Source organism: Acyrthosiphon pisum, chromosome A1 (assembly GCF_005508785.2).
Source record: "Acyrthosiphon pisum isolate AL4f chromosome A1, pea_aphid_22Mar2018_4r6ur, whole genome shotgun sequence".
In the NCBI taxonomy this organism is placed as follows: domain Eukaryota; kingdom Metazoa; phylum Arthropoda; class Insecta; order Hemiptera; family Aphididae; genus Acyrthosiphon; species Acyrthosiphon pisum.
This window is the reverse complement of record NC_042494.1, coordinates 98,595,535-98,609,987: the sequence shown is the minus strand read 5'-3', so window position 1 is coordinate 98,609,987 and position 14,453 is coordinate 98,595,535. Positions and strand designations below refer to the sequence as shown.

The 14,453-nt window shown below is 27.0% G+C and overlaps 1 protein-coding gene across 4 annotated transcripts in view; it reads right to left on the bottom strand.

Annotated features, from left to right (window-relative positions):
* Nucleotides 1-10,984: 10,984 nt before the first annotated feature.
* LOC100163770 (serine/threonine-protein kinase Sgk2) overlaps nucleotides 10,985-14,453 on the bottom strand; it is a 7,817-nt gene continuing 4,348 nt past the window's right edge. For 3 of the 4 annotated variants that reach the window (XM_016805996.2, XM_016805998.2, XM_016805997.2), the window contains 5 exons: nucleotides 13,545-13,818; nucleotides 13,214-13,480; nucleotides 12,970-13,143; nucleotides 12,749-12,898; nucleotides 10,985-12,612 (listed from right to left, as the gene is read on the bottom strand). In XM_016805996.2, the coding sequence (XP_016661485.1) occupies nucleotides 12,451-12,612; nucleotides 12,749-12,898; nucleotides 12,970-13,143; nucleotides 13,214-13,480; nucleotides 13,545-13,818 (1,027 nt within the window). In that variant the 3' untranslated portion in view covers nucleotides 10,985-12,450. The remainder of the gene's footprint in view (nucleotides 12,613-12,748; nucleotides 12,899-12,969; nucleotides 13,144-13,213; nucleotides 13,481-13,544; nucleotides 13,819-14,453) is intronic. The other variant, XM_008186744.3, reaches the window with a different exon arrangement.

Here is a 14,453-nt window from a genome sequence, read left to right as displayed (position 1 = left end):
TTTACTTGTGAATTATTAAAATTGTATAATTTTAATTATTTTAATAACAGTATTATGTATAAAGTTTATTAGTATTATGCTGTTTGGCATTTTTTTAATTAATATTAATTTGCATAGTTTTATATAATTTTATTTTATTTATTCATGAAATACCTACAACCTACTTAAATATGTTGAAAAAAAAACAATTTATATGATGAATTATAAGCAAGGTTTAGGTGACATAAATTCAAATGTATCTTTGCGGAGAGAGAATCAAGCAATTACTAAACAATATTTTTAAAAAAAGCACACATTGTAAAACAAATATTCTTTTCTGTGCTCAAAATCTAAAAGGTTAATGAGGATCTAGCTCCCATATTTTCCGTGGGTAGGCCCCTTAGGGGGAAGCAATTTTTTTTCACCGGAGCTTAGGGGGCGCCAATTTTTTTTTGCACCGGGGCGCAAAATGTCTAAATGCGGCACTGTATATAGCCGCTCTACTAGCTAGGTGGGGGACAGTTCGCACAGTGCTTGGTGGAATGACCCGCCTCACCCCGCACCCAGCTCCACAATTTTATTAGAATACTGGAATTAATCCTGGAAATCAGGTGTCTTGATAAAGTAATTAATAATAATAAATATTGCGACGACCCGCGACGCTGGCACTGTCGCCCGTCTCCTGTATAGTACATACTGCTCAGAAATTTGCTAATCGATTACGATTATAGAAACTAGGGTGCTCGGATAAATCAAGGCGCAAAATGAATTAATTATTGTAAAAGTGTACAAATGTACCTATGCAAAATTGTATTAATATTTATTTGTTTAGTTAGTATGTATAAATATAAAAATGCCTAAATACAATTTTTATAGTTTTGTTTTAGTTCATGGAACATTACTCCCCCCCCCCCCCGTGGGAGCACGCCAATGTTTTGGGCGCTAGTGTTGTAATGCCCAGGGGCGGACAAATTGTAAGTCCGCCTCTGATGATATTACTAAGTATTCGATGATATTATTGTGAATAAAGTAATTTATATATAACCTATTTTTAATCCTTAGCTATAAAAGTTAGACATTTTATAAATTTTATAAAATTTAAATAAAAATAATTATTACATTTTAAATTTGATATATTTTGTCAAAATTTAAACTTTAAATGCTTATAAAAAAAAATTATGCCTGTGTATTTGCAATGTTTTTCAACTGCTATTGTAACAATAAATCAGGAGCCTTGCATTAAATTTTCACGCTTTTTTATCCAACAAATAAAATTTTATTGATACTTCCCGAAAAAAAAAACTAAAAAAATTTAAAACTGACAGTGTCCGTAAACAGCTCAAAAAGAGTCAAAATATTTTCAAAATTTTATGGTGTATAAAAAATGAAAATATTCAGTGAAATACCATGTATCTACAGTTATTCATTTTTGAATTACAAAGAAATAACAAAATCCACTACGTGAGAAATTAAGCGAATATCCAATCTTGTAAAAATATGAAATTCAAACGCTCGTAAAAATTTAATTTGATTTGGTTCAAGACATTTTTTTTTTTTTATAAAGATAGATAAACTTATGAATGATTTTGTATTACATTTTCAAATCATAAATTTAAAAACAAAAAATTTAATGAATTTCTAACTCAAAATAATTTGCAAATTTTCGTAATTTTTACGTATTTTGTCAGTATTTGAACTTTAAATGCTTATAAAAAAAATTGTGACTGGATTTTTATTTTTTTTCATCTGCTTTTGAAGCAATATACTAGGAGCCTTCTATTAAATTTTCAAGCTTTTTTAACCAACAAATAAAATTGTATTTATATTTATAGAAAAAAAAATTTAATAAAATTGGAAACTGAAAATGTCCGTTTTCTTAGGAGCTCAAAATAATGTATGTCAACACGCTATTGTGTAAAATTAATTAATACGGCTAGTGGAAACCCGAAACTCTATGTATTCTGTTCAGGTATACTTACGGTTTTTTGTAACCAGTGTAAAATCTCACGAGGAACTTAGTACATATTAAATTATCGAGATTTTTGAACAAAGAAAAAATAAACCAGTCGTATTAACTGAAAATAAATTAAAAGAATTACATTTAGGTGTAAATTATTGAATATCAAATATTAAATTGTTTTACCTATATGTCAAAAAATTATAATTTTGATTTCTGTAATTTCGCTTTTATCGTTTTCTTAACACGATAGTTCGCTGTATCATAACTTTCTCATGCAAAGACGCAACTTTACGCATAGTATTATACTCATATAGTGTTCTACGAAGATTAGAAAATACTGATAAGTAATTATTATCATACGGTCTTTGTTAAGTCCCGCATCATTTTTTCACACCCATAAATTTAACGAGGAAAAAACAAGAGAAACTATTTTACTGTTTTATAAAAATATTTCAAACCGCACTCTATAATTTATACACGCGAAGTGAGATAATATCGTGCAAATAAACTTGTTTTCGACTTCACGCGTTCGATGTGTGTTTGTGCGATTGTGATATTTGTCGAAATTAAATAAATTCAAACCAAGACATCACTGCTGCAGCAGTCGAACCGAACTATTTTCCTTTAATTGAATTCTGTTACGTGTCGTCGTCTGCGGTAGCTTGAAAATACGTCGTTGTGAGATAAATTATAAACACACGAGCACAGACGAGTGTAAAAATCGCCAAGAATAAAATATCACGAAATGCTTTAACAAGGAAAACAGTAAATGGCATTATAGTGAATCTTTTTTCAAAATAAGGTTAGATGTTACGCAGGAGCGTGTAACAGCGAAGCAGACCCGACAAATGAAAAATGACTATACTACTGACTATAGTACTGACTACTACTTAGGTACTCTAGGCCTAGACACATTGTTACGCATACAAAATATTATATTGTATATAATTTATAGTAAAATATAATTTAAGATTAACTTGTGTCTGAAAATTCCTAAAAGAGAATATTTTGAATTAAGTTATGACAGGTTTCGAATTAATTTGCTCCAAAAAATTGTGAACAATAAGCTATTTGACTTAAATAAACGTTTTTATTAGCTAGGTACTTAAGACCTCAGTAGTTTGGTAGTCTATATAGGTCCTAGTTAGATCTTGAGGATGTAGTTAACTGGGGATCTAGGTGGCCGTTCACATCTATTTTTTTTTTGTATAAAATATTTGTGTTACTTAGAAGTATAGGTTAAAATAATATAACTATATCTACTTACTAGTAAAATTATAGGACATATCACCAAAGCACATGGTTTTAACTGTGTATAGTAACTAGTATGTAATATACCATGTAGTATGTACCTAATTATATATAAAAATGGGTCACTGTAATGGATGGTGTTAAATTTGAATTCGATGATATAATATCATTGTATAAGAAAAACGATTTTGAGCGAAAACGATCAGTCAGCCTATGATATTAGTATATTATTACTAAGTATTCAATGATATATTGTTGTGAATAAAGTAATTCATATATAACCTATTTTTAATCCTTAGCTATAAAAGTTAAACATTTTATACATTTTATAAAATTTAAATAAAAATAATTATTAAATTTTAAATTTGATATATTTTGTCAAAATTCAAACTTTAAATGCTTATAAAAAAAAATTATGCCTGTGTATTTGCAATGTTTTTCAACTGCTATTGTAACAATATATCAGGAGCCTTGCATTAAATTTTTATACTTTTTTACCCTACAAATACATTTTTATTGATATATAGAAAAAAAAGCTAAAGAAATTGAAAAATAACAATGTCCGTAAACAGCTCAAAAAGAGTCAAAATATTTTCAAAATTGTATGGTGTATAAAAAATGAAAATATAAACATTCAGTGAAATTGTCATGTATCTACAGTTATTCGTTTTTGAATTACAACGAAATAACAAAATCCGCTACGTGAGAAATTGAGCGAATATCCAATCTTGTAAAAATATGAAATTCAAACGCTCATAAAAATTTAATTTGATTTGCTTAAAGGCATTTTTTTTTTTTTTAATAAAGATAGATAAACTTATGAATGATCTTGTATTACATTTTCAAATCATAAGTTTAAAAACAAAAAATTTTATGAATTTCTAACTCAAAATAATTTGCACATTTTCGTAATTTTTACGTATTTTGTCAGTATTTGAACTTAAAATGCTTATAAAAAAAAATTGTGACTGAATTTTTAATTTTTTTCATCTACCTTTGAAATAATATACTTGGAGCCTTCTGTTAAATTTTTAAGCTCTTTTAACCAACAAATAAAATTGTATTAATATTTATAGAAAAAAAACTACAAAATATGGAAACTGAATATGTCCGTAAACAGCTCAAAATATTTGGAAAATGTTATGGTGTATAGAAAATGCTAATAATATAAACATTCAGTCAAAATTTCATGTACCTAAAGGTCATTTGTTTTAGAGTTGCATCAAAAACCAAAATCGATTTACTGGAAAACAGATTTTGCTAAAAAATTCCCGTTTTTCCTTAATTTTTCTTTTGTATTTCACGTCGCTTTTGAAAACTACTTTTAACCACCCAGTGTACCAACTATATTCACTTTTCTATCAGAAAAGATACGGTTGAAGAAAATCCAAGCATTTTTACTATCCTAAAAGTCGATGACAGACACAAAAAAAAAAAAAAATAATAAAAAACACACATTATTGTAGAATCAATACATTCATCGTTCCACTCAGAATCTAAAATGTCAATAAATAAATTCACAATACAAACATTATTTGTGAAATTAAATAGTAATGAATATTTAGTTAGTTAGTTATAACTATTAGAAGTTTAAACAAATTTTAATAATTTATTTATTTCTATTAATATAAAATATTTTAAATATATGTATATTATTACCTATACCTATAGTATACATATTATATGTTTAAACTTTCTATGAAGTAAACTCAATGTTGACTTGTGTTTTACTTACTAATACTCTTATTTTGTCATTTTAGATATTCATAATTTATAATAATAATACGTACCTAGTCTAAGACATACCTAAGTATTTACGATTTCGGTGCACTGTGGCATTGTTGCCATACATATCCTCGAATAATTTTAATTTATGTAATAAGTAATAACTGATATTGTTATAAATTATAATTACAAGTTATATTTGTCATGATAATATTGTTAAATGTTAATATACATTTACTATTTCACATACTACAAGAGTTAAACGTGACTGTACCTAATGTGGCTTCCTGGAAGAATGCATTACCTACTACGCTAGTACATTGTAGTATTGTACATAATTGTATTTTACTTAGTTTCCATTTTATATATCGTAAGTAAAGAGCTAGTCCAATTTAGTCATTAGTCATGGAGGACTCTTTATTTTTTTTTGCTTAGCTTCTTACTTCTTACGCATATACATTATTCACCCATACTAATAAAATAGATAATCGTAAATTATAAAGTAACTTTTCAATAGTTGTGACTATTAATGACTTATAAGATAGAATTTGTTTTTTATAAATATATACCTATACGTCCTACATTTTAATTTTTCGTACCACTATTATGATATAATTTTCTACAATCTTTTAATAATAAAATTAACATAATTTAGTTGAGATAGGTCGTTAAAATGTTACCGTCGTTACATATATTGTGATGCTGGACGGAATAAACGGAATAAATAAAAAGCAGGGGCGTAATTTCAGTTTTTTTTCTGGGTGTGCAAACTTTTAGGCAGGGCAATTTTGACATTTCACCAGGCCATTAAAAAAATATATATGTTTATATATATATAAATATAGGAAACCTATGCAAACCTATGTAAATATTCTTTCCTTCCCTTTTATAATTCTAATTGAAACTCATAACGACTAATGCAACTTTTAAATAGCTAGCAATTCAAAGAATTAAAAGCTTATAAGCAGTTAAAGCAACCAGCTAATGTCATTACTGTACATATACAAAAACTTAAAATATATATATTTTATATTACCTATATATAAAAACATGTATAAGTTAATTATGACGGTGCATTGGAGTATTAATGGCAGGCCAATTGTTAACATTTTTTAAGTTAATGGTGCCATTGCACACCCTACCCCCCCCCCCCCCCAAATGACGCCCCCGATAAAAAGGATCACGACATGCATTATTAAAGGGTTTTATATACCATAAAGTTGCCATAAAGACATAGGCGCAAATAGCGTTTAAAATTTGGGGAGATGAAGCCCAATATTAGTGCCCTATTATAATATAGAAGAAGCTTAAAAAAATGTTAGGTAATATTTGGAGGGCTTGACCCCTAAACAATTTCCCTCTATTTGCACCTATGCATATGAGCATAAAAGGTAATTTCAGAATTTAAACTTCCTGGGATTTAATTTTCTAGAAAATGATGGTCGAGTAGGTCTAGTTAATCTCTAGTTGGTCTCCGCCCTACGGTATCACTTTCTTTAAAGCTACGTAGTTCTGTGATTATAATTTCAGACTTTAAACTTTATGGAATTTAATTTTCTAGAAAATTATGATCTACGGTATGTTGGTGTCACTTCCTGTAAAACTACGTTGTGTGATTGTAGTTTCAGGCTTTTACTTTCTGGGATTATAATAATGTTCATTTTTTTTTTCAATAAGAAAACAAATCTTATTGAAACACCTAAAAGGAGGGAGTAAAAACGGCTTATGACATAAGCGCCAAAAGTACAAAAATTACATACCATTTGCGATCAATTGTCAATAATAAATTGTTAAAATATAATGTACATATTACATAGGTATTAGGTACAAATAAATACAATTTTAATTAATCAGTTGATTTTTTATCGATATGGGCATCACGGCATCACGCCGTAGAACGAACAATAAGAATAATCACGAGAGATTATTGGTTCACCGGATTGAGACGATACGTACCTACGTCAACACGTTCCCATGTGCCTCGACTGCTTGATCCATAAACGCCCCACCGGGAAGAAACCGGGTTTGCTACATCCAATTCCGACCGGTCAGAGACCGTTCCAGGTGATACACATTGATCACTTAGGTCCCTTCGAGACTAGTACGAAATCGAACAGGTATTTACTAGTGGTCGCCGACAATCTGACGACGTATTCACCTGTACCCGTGCCGTTCGACCGACACAGCTGGCGTGATAAGAAACATGATCAAGTTCTGAAACGAACGAGGAATGCCCAAGCCCCAAGCGCATTATAAGTGACCGCGGTTCGTGCTTCACCGCGAACGCTTTTCAAGAATTCTGAGGGATAGAACATACGTTAAAACTCAACTAGACAATTGTAGCTTCTTGTAATTTTTTAATTATATAATTATTTATTTTGAAAAAGTAAATTTTATAATACAAAATATTATAAAATTTATTCAAATATTAAATTCATTCCTAAACGTATTTTTCCTTTCATTACATATGCAGTTGAAATAGCTGGAATTTTTTTAGACATAGAACTATATCAGGATCATTATCTTTTCAATGCTTAGTTCTAAAATTTTATCAGCAATATGTCTTGATTTAATATCTTTATTATTTTTGTAAAAATAATCGTGTTCTCTTGCAGCTTTGTCTAATTCGTTGATCAGTTGTTTATTTTGTTCTTCATTTTTCTCTAAATTTGTAAATGGTGATAAATAATTATATTTAGGATAATGCATTGGAGGTAAAAATTTACAATTCAAAAAATCATTAAAAAAACCGGCACCTTTTATAATTTTATTTAGTAAACTTGAAATATATGACCATAAATATATCGGTTCTTTATTGGAAATATCAATTACTTTTTCCATTTTTTTAATACAAAATTTAAAAATTTCAAGTTTATCATCATGATAATTATTATTTCCCGCTCTTTCTTCACTAGATAATATCTATTATTTTATATTATATGATATATTTTTTCTGTTAATTTTTAATTTTATATTCTATGTCATTTGTTATTTCTTTTGGTAAATTTATAACATATTGTAGTAAATATTCAATACCTTTACGATCATCTGTTAAATGTTCCATTTTTTTTAAAAATAATTTAAGAATACCAGTTTTTCATGAAAACCATAATTTCCTGCTTTTTCTTCAGCTGCTATTAAATGTAATCTTTCATTTAATTGTTTCATATTATCTATCCAACGATATTCAATTTCGTTATTTGTATGATTCATTAAACCAGCTCCTTTATTTTCTGTTGGTATTGTAGAAAATCTGGTATTGTAGGATTTAAATTTTCTGTTGGTGTTGTTGGTGTTTTACTTTCTTTTGTTGTTGTTTTATTTTATTTTGTATTTTTATTTGAAATAATTGATTTCCAAATAGGACTAATCAATTTCATATAACTGTGACTGAATGTTTATATTATCATTTTCTATACACCATAACATTTTCCAAATATTTTGACTTGTTTTTTGCTGTTTACGGACATTTTCAGTTTCCATATTTTGTAGTTTTTTTTCTATAAATATCAATAAAATTTGATTTGTTGGTTAAAAAAGCTTGAAAATTTAACAGAAGGCTCCAAGTATATTGTTTCAAAGGCAGATAAAAAAAAATTAAAATCCAGTCACAATTTTTTTTTTTATAAGCATTTAAAGTTCAAAAAGTGGATGTCGCTTTGCTGTACAGTAGGCTACAAGTGGGTCATTGTATAATGGGTTGTATTAGACTTGAATTCAATGATAAAATATCATTGTATAAGAAAAACGATTCTGAGCGGAGACGGTTTGTCGGTCTGGATATTTTATATTGTTATTATTTATTTTAGAAAATGGGAAAATGACCTCTCTAAAGTACCATCTTGATCCAATTTGCTAAAAGATAACGTACTTTATGTTGAAATCGAAGCACTCCTTCTGGTAGAAATTTTGTATACAGGATATAAAAATAAAAATAAATAAAAATAAAAATAATAAACACGATTGTAAAACCAATAGCTTCCTCGCTCCGCTCAGAATCTAAAATTGACAAAATATGTAAAAATCACGAAAATTGGCAAATTATTTTGAGTTAAGAATTCGTAAAAATTTTTCTTTTTAAATCTAAGATTTGAAAATGTAATACAAGATTCTTTATAATATTGTCTACCTTTATCAAAAAAAAAATGTCTACAAGAAAGTCAAATTTAATTTTTATGAGCGTTTGAAATTCATATTTTTACAACATTTGATATTCGCTCGATTTCTCATGTGACGATTTTCTTATTTTATTGTAATTAAAAACAAATGACTGTAGATATTTGAAAATTTCACTGAATGTTAATATTTAAATTTTCTATACACCATAAAATTTTGAAAATATTTTTACTCTTTTTGAGCTGTTTAGTAAACAGTGTTTACAGACATTCTCAGTTTTCAATTTTTTTTATTTTTTTTTCTATAAATATCAATAATATTTTGTTTGTTGGGTAAAAAAGCGCGAAAATTTAATGCAAGGCTACAGATATATTGTTACAATTGCAGTTTTAAAATATTTAAAATACATTAAATACAACCTTAGTATTTACATAATATTAATATGCTTAACCACCGGTAGAAATGTCATTTTTGGATACTTTTTTTTCCTGTAGGTATAACCAACAGCAGAGGAGGTTCTGTCTGATTGTGTGAACATCTTTGGCGACTTATATTTCGGTTCTAATTTTCTTCATACATTTTTTTTTTATGAGTACGAAAATGGGACATATTTTTAAAAAATTGGACAATATTGTTAATTATATTTACTAAATAAAAAAATGATCTATTTATAAGCACTGATATTTATTAAATTAAAACAGTACCTATCCTAGTAACTAGGTAGTAAGTAGTAATACTACACAATGGTGCGACGACTTGCACACGCAATTAAATAATTTTATTGCCTTAGCGGTCCGCTGTCGGACTATATCTGCTGCGATTAACTAAAAGTCTAAACATTTTCTGTCACGACCTTTGTCACGAGTGTGCAGTGTTGCCACCTTTAAGCAGCAACATCATAGAACAATAAAACTAATTAGTTATTACATAATATAATAAAATAAAGATATCAAAATTAAGATCAAATTTTTTTCTGTTGGGGCATTTATGTATCGCTACTCGATCACCCACCCTTTTGCTTATATCATATATTCAGAAAGTATTGGTAAAAATATTTTGAGCATAATATGCTATATTTCTAAATTAAATAATTACCTAATTAATAAAATGTCTTTATTTACTTACATATCTTTAACATAATGGAAGTTAAAATAGGCATAAGGTATAAAATAAAGTACTTATATCTAATATGTTATATAAAAGTTTGTAAAGAGGTTACAATAATATGACTTATGACATACGAATGTGTTATATTATGCACATTCATATTTTATATTCATTGCAATTAAACAAATACAGTCACAGAAAGGGATTTTTAAGTATCTAAATAGCAACATATTGGTATTACCTATTAAAATAAAAATCAATAAATGCAATTTATTATGTTAGCATTATTTATTTTATTTACTTATTATGATTATATCTAAATATCAGCATACCATTAGTTATTTTAGTATCAAATGAACATAAATAATAATTACAAATTATTAGGATAGTATTATATTTTATATTATAGTATTTAATAAAATGCTCAACATAAAATTCATTTTCATATTAGATTAAAATGTTCAACATTAAATTATAGGAGGGGGGCACTTTTCCACCCTGGCTACAGTGTAGCGCCGCCCCTGTTCAAGGTCCACAGAAAATATAAGTTTATACAATATACTAAATATAGATGTCCATTGTCCATAATATGTAAATTACATGTGAAATGTTTATAGATTATTATGGTAGGTCTGCACAGGCAAATAATGAAAAAAAAATACACAAAAAACATTGTTTCTTTCAAAATCGAAATATTGTAAAAAGCTTATGCATGTGTGATCACTATGTTTAATTTAAATATTTTTGGTATTCCTGTTTTTTCTCCTCCGCGGTTCACCTATTACCAATCTCTGACTTACATTCTATTACCTATTTATTACGCAGGTATAAGAAAGTACCAATCTATTTCATATGAGATATAAGTGTATAACATAATAATTAGTAGACTTGGTATAACATACAATTAAAATACAAAAAGAATAATTATAACAGTAGGTTTAACACTTAATTTAACTTTTTGATAAATACCATTTTTAATATCAACAACATAGAATTTAAACATTAAATACTATCTTATAATTTAAAAATAAAAATGTAGTTGGTATTATATAACTTAAATATTAATAGTTTCAAGGAAAATCATTCAGGTTATAAAACAGTGTACACTTAAAAAAATGAAATGTGTAATAATAAATAATATATAGTTAATAGTATATAAATCATATAAGAATTAAACAAACACAAGACAAAAAGTATACCGTAACATTTCATTTTTGTAATCTTTTAAATTTGCTTAAGATAGTTCTAACAAGAGCACATATTTTATGATTATTAACAAAAAATTATGGCAGTATCCAGTAAATGTTGATTTGTATTAATTAACACAGTATTATTTTTCATAGTCAATAAATTCTATTAGTTTAATCTTAACATTGTTATAAATTATAACTTACAATATATTTAATAGTAATATTAGTAATTCACATAATACATGGGTTAGAAACAATAAAAAACGTATGTACCTGGATATGTTGGCTATTATTTAATAAATGGCATTGTATATGTTTTATTAGGCATTTTTCGGTATTTTCTATACAGTGGTGTAGCCAAGATTTTTTTTTCGGGAGGGGGAAGGGCTGCAGCCCCTTAGCCCCTCCTCCCTGGCTATGCCACTGTTTCTAGATGACGAGTAAAACAAGGTAGATATACAATATTTTTAACACATTTCTATAGAGTATAGATTATATTTAAACACAATATTATAGTTTAATTATATTTAGTTTCCGATGTAAATATATTGATACATAGGTATTTACTATTTACATTTAAAACTTATTAGATGTTATAAACTCAAAGTTTATATGATGCAACAATATTCAAGAATTTGATTTTAAAGCACGAAAATAGGTGAATCAGTAAAGCAAAAAATTTAATAAATCACAGACATAATTTTTAAATTTTAAAATTGTTTTTACATTGCAACATTTTGGCAGTGAATTACAATCAAAATATCATATTAAGTACCTATTATTAATTAATAATATATTTTAATTAATATTTTTTTAGTTGATTTTCTTATTAAAACCCTGGCTTATTAAGCTGCAAAATTAATGAATGAACACACGGGTGCTGGTGTATTAAAATGGAATGTTATTGCTTGTTTATTTTGAATATTTTATTTATTGCTTCTTAAAAACATGAAAACATTAATTTTAATATTGTAAAATAACAGTTATTAACTAGAATAAAAACTTTTTGTGTAGGATATAGGTATTAAAAAGTTGAAGATAGTAAGTCTTCGTGAGCCAGCCACAAGTCGATTAAATATGTTAAAATAACTTAAGATAGGAACGATTGTAGTTTGATTATTATTAATCTAAACTAGAAGGAGGAGTGTAGGAGAAACCAGCAAACACATTATCTATGTCTTGTTTATTAGTAGAAAGTTTTTCATCACAAAACGACGACATGGACGAACTGACAGATTCCTTTGTAAACTGTGGATCAATATATTGCAAATCACATGTTCCATTCTATAAAAAAAATCATGATTGATAAATAATAGAATAACTTACACACTTATAAAGTTATAATATTAAATTAATTGTTATCCAATTATATTTATTGTTAATAGATAAGCATATTAAAGTAATTTTTTTAATACTAAACTAAATTTACCAGTTGTGGTTGAAAAGGTGGTGTAATACGTTTATTCAATAAATCATCCCAATTGATTGTTTTGAAAAATGGATGTTTTTTAACCTCATTAAAATCTTGAACATTGCTACCAATTCTTTTATTGCTTTCTTTTTCCAATAACTAGAAATAAATATTTGTAATTAAAATATTATTTTTTAAATTTAGTATTAAGTTTAGTATATTTTTCAAACCTTGTGCAATAAATTTTTACATTGTGACGAAACCGATCCTTTGATTTTTAATCTACTATGCAAAACTAAATTATACATTTCTTGCACATTTAAACTGTAAAATGGTGGGAGTCCAAATAACATTTCATATAGCACTGCACCAAGACACCACCAGTCAACTGATCTGCCATATGCCTAAAAATAATAATAAATATATTAAATTAACAAAATTTTAATAATTTTCAATAAAATCAGTAGGTATTACTTCTTTCCTGATTATTTCGGGAGCAAGATATTCAGGAGTTCCACAAAATGTATTTGTAGTTTTAGTTCCGATGAGACCTTCCTTGCAAAACCCAAAATCAGTAAGGACCAAATGTCCTTCTTTGTCAAGTAACAGGTTTTCTGGTTTGAGATCTCTATAAATAATACCATTAGAGTGGAGATAACCAAGGGCCGATGCTATTTCAGCTGTATAGAACTTAGCTCGGGTTTCTGAGAATCTGACTTCTTTTTGTAAATGATAAAACAACTAAAAAGTAAAAGTAAAAATAAAATAAAATTAGACCAATACAATATTTAAAGCACATATTTACCTCTCCACCATTTACAAAATCAAGTACAAAGTAAAGTTTATCTTTGGTTTGGAAGCTGTAATGAAGGCCAACAAGAAATGGGTGGTTGATATTTTTCAGTAGAACATTGCGTTCACACATGATATGCTTGACTTCATTTCTTGCAAGTATGTGTTTTTTATCCAATACTTTTATAGCAAAATGAATGGATTCAGTTTTGTGTTCAGCCAAGTAAACTTTACCAAAGCTGCCTTTTCCAATAATACGTAGAAATACAAAATCTGATGGATTAGCACTAGAAATTAATATAAAACAAATTAATTAAACCCATTACATAAATAATTTATAAATACTTTTTGTTATAAATATAATTTTTTTTAGGAATATTTATGGCCTTTTAAGCCCGGATTTGCTCACATCATGTCTTTTTATGTTTCTCTATTATAGTCTATGTCAAAGCTTCCAGAACTGTGGGTTGTGATTATATTATTTTTGGTGAGTTACATCAAGTTTTAAAATATTTATATATTTTTTATAATACAAAATATAGATTATTTAATACTCTTAAGATTTTATAAATATTGAATGGAATGGAGTTTAGCTGGAAATCGATTTTCGCAAATTTTTTTCTTCAAATTGTGTGTTTTCCACGCTTAATGATAGTATTATAAAAAAGTTGGTCAAATTTTCAGTAGAAGTTATAAGAATAAAAAAACTTCAAAACCTTAAAATCTTATTATTAAAATACCAAAAATATATTTTTTTAATTTTTTTTTTTTTATTAGATTTTTTATCCTTATAATTTTGGTAAATCAGAAATTACCTATTGTACTTACTGTATATTATATTGTTAGTAAAGAAATTTAATAAAAAAAAAAACACCTCGATAGATGGGTATTCGCAAACTCATGTATAACTATTGACTTTGAA